The sequence below is a fragment of the Aplysia californica genome, unplaced genomic scaffold (assembly GCF_000002075.1).
Source record: "Aplysia californica isolate F4 #8 unplaced genomic scaffold, AplCal3.0 scaffold00163, whole genome shotgun sequence".
NCBI classification, from domain to species: Eukaryota; Metazoa; Mollusca; class Gastropoda; order Aplysiida; family Aplysiidae; genus Aplysia; species Aplysia californica.
The window spans coordinates 939,153-940,389 of record NW_004797433.1 but is presented as its reverse complement, the minus strand read 5'-3'; the positions used below and the strand labels follow the sequence as shown (position 1 = coordinate 940,389).

Genomic DNA, 1,237 nt, shown 5'->3' with positions numbered 1-1,237 from the left:
CCCCCCCAAACAAAATGAAAGAATGGATGAATGAATAAAATCTCTAACACGATTATTGCTTTATTTTACCTATGTTGTCTGGCAACATAAATACAATTGTAAGTATTTTACGCCTTCCTTGACACACTTTTGATCATTCAGGAGGTGGGCTGCTTCGACCCTGTCAAGTCAAAAGTCAGAAGTCGGAAGGGCCACCCCCAGTTGAGAGGAAGACATCATCCAAGCAGACAGATGGAGATACTCCATTTTCCAATGTCCAAAATTAGGCATCAAACTTGAGGTCCCAAGCACATTATACGTTTTACATTTTGTTTGGGGTTTGTTTTGTTGTTGCTGTTTAGAGCTTTTTATGTATTTTCTTAAATTAAATGGAACAAAGAAGTATTTGTGAAAAATTAACTTTTTAAGCATTACGTAGCATCACGTACATAATACATCTACGAGTAAAAAAGACGAAAAAGTACCTTTCTTTTGAGCAAGTGTCGTGAGTGCCGGCTGACAGGACACATGCGCAAATCAAGATGAAAAAGGCCATGACGGCCTCGACCATGACGAAACCCCACCAGCGTCTGAGGAAGGAAAGCCTTCATTAAATTATTAGAATTCACTTTTCGAGAGACAGAAACCAAGTTCTGAATGTTATAGATCCAAAATGGTGTGGATATGTTTCTTAATCAAAGAAAAAAGACCCCCCAAAAAACCCAGATCACTGTCCTCCGGGGAGGTACTACTGAGTGAAGTGTCTTTAGGCCATTCCCAAAGGGGGGACATTAACATGTTCTTATGCACAGTAGAATTGTAAATGGGCTGATTCATCAATACTAATCCTTACTATCGTCATTTTCCCTCTACTTCTTTTGTTATGTTTGTCACACTCCTGTGACCCGCTATTTCTGGGTTGCCTTGATAGTCGAAGCAGAATTTGTGCTGTTGAAGCTAGAGAGGTAAGCAGAGTAAGCCTGATTCCCTTTTTTTTGTAAAGTGTTTTACGGCGCTCGCAACTGCATAAGGTCTTGTGAGACACACTTAATATTTTCAGTTGGTAGGAAATTTTGAATTTTGCCCGGGTGGCGGCCGAAGCCTACTCTTATCGATGTTAGACCACCAAGGGATCTTTAACGTGTGCAACTTGCACACCGGCCCTCCGAGATTTTTCGTCCTTGTCCGAGAAGGCTAGGTGTAGATCTTTCCTACCAGAAGATCAGGGGTGTGGCAGAAAGACAGCAGTAAGGAGGAA

The 1,237-nt window shown here is 41.5% G+C and overlaps 1 protein-coding gene across 3 annotated transcripts in view; it reads right to left on the bottom strand.

Moving 5' to 3' along the window:
- Positions 1-1,237, bottom strand: part of LOC101862795 — a 10,861-nt gene that overhangs the window by 2,857 nt on the left and 6,767 nt on the right. For 2 of the 3 annotated variants that reach the window (XM_013082196.2, XM_013082194.2), the window contains exon 4: positions 465-584. In XM_013082196.2, coding sequence (XP_012937650.1) covers positions 465-584 — 120 coding nt within the window. The remainder of the gene's footprint in view (positions 1-464; positions 585-1,237) is intronic. The other variant, XM_005097776.3, reaches the window with a different exon arrangement.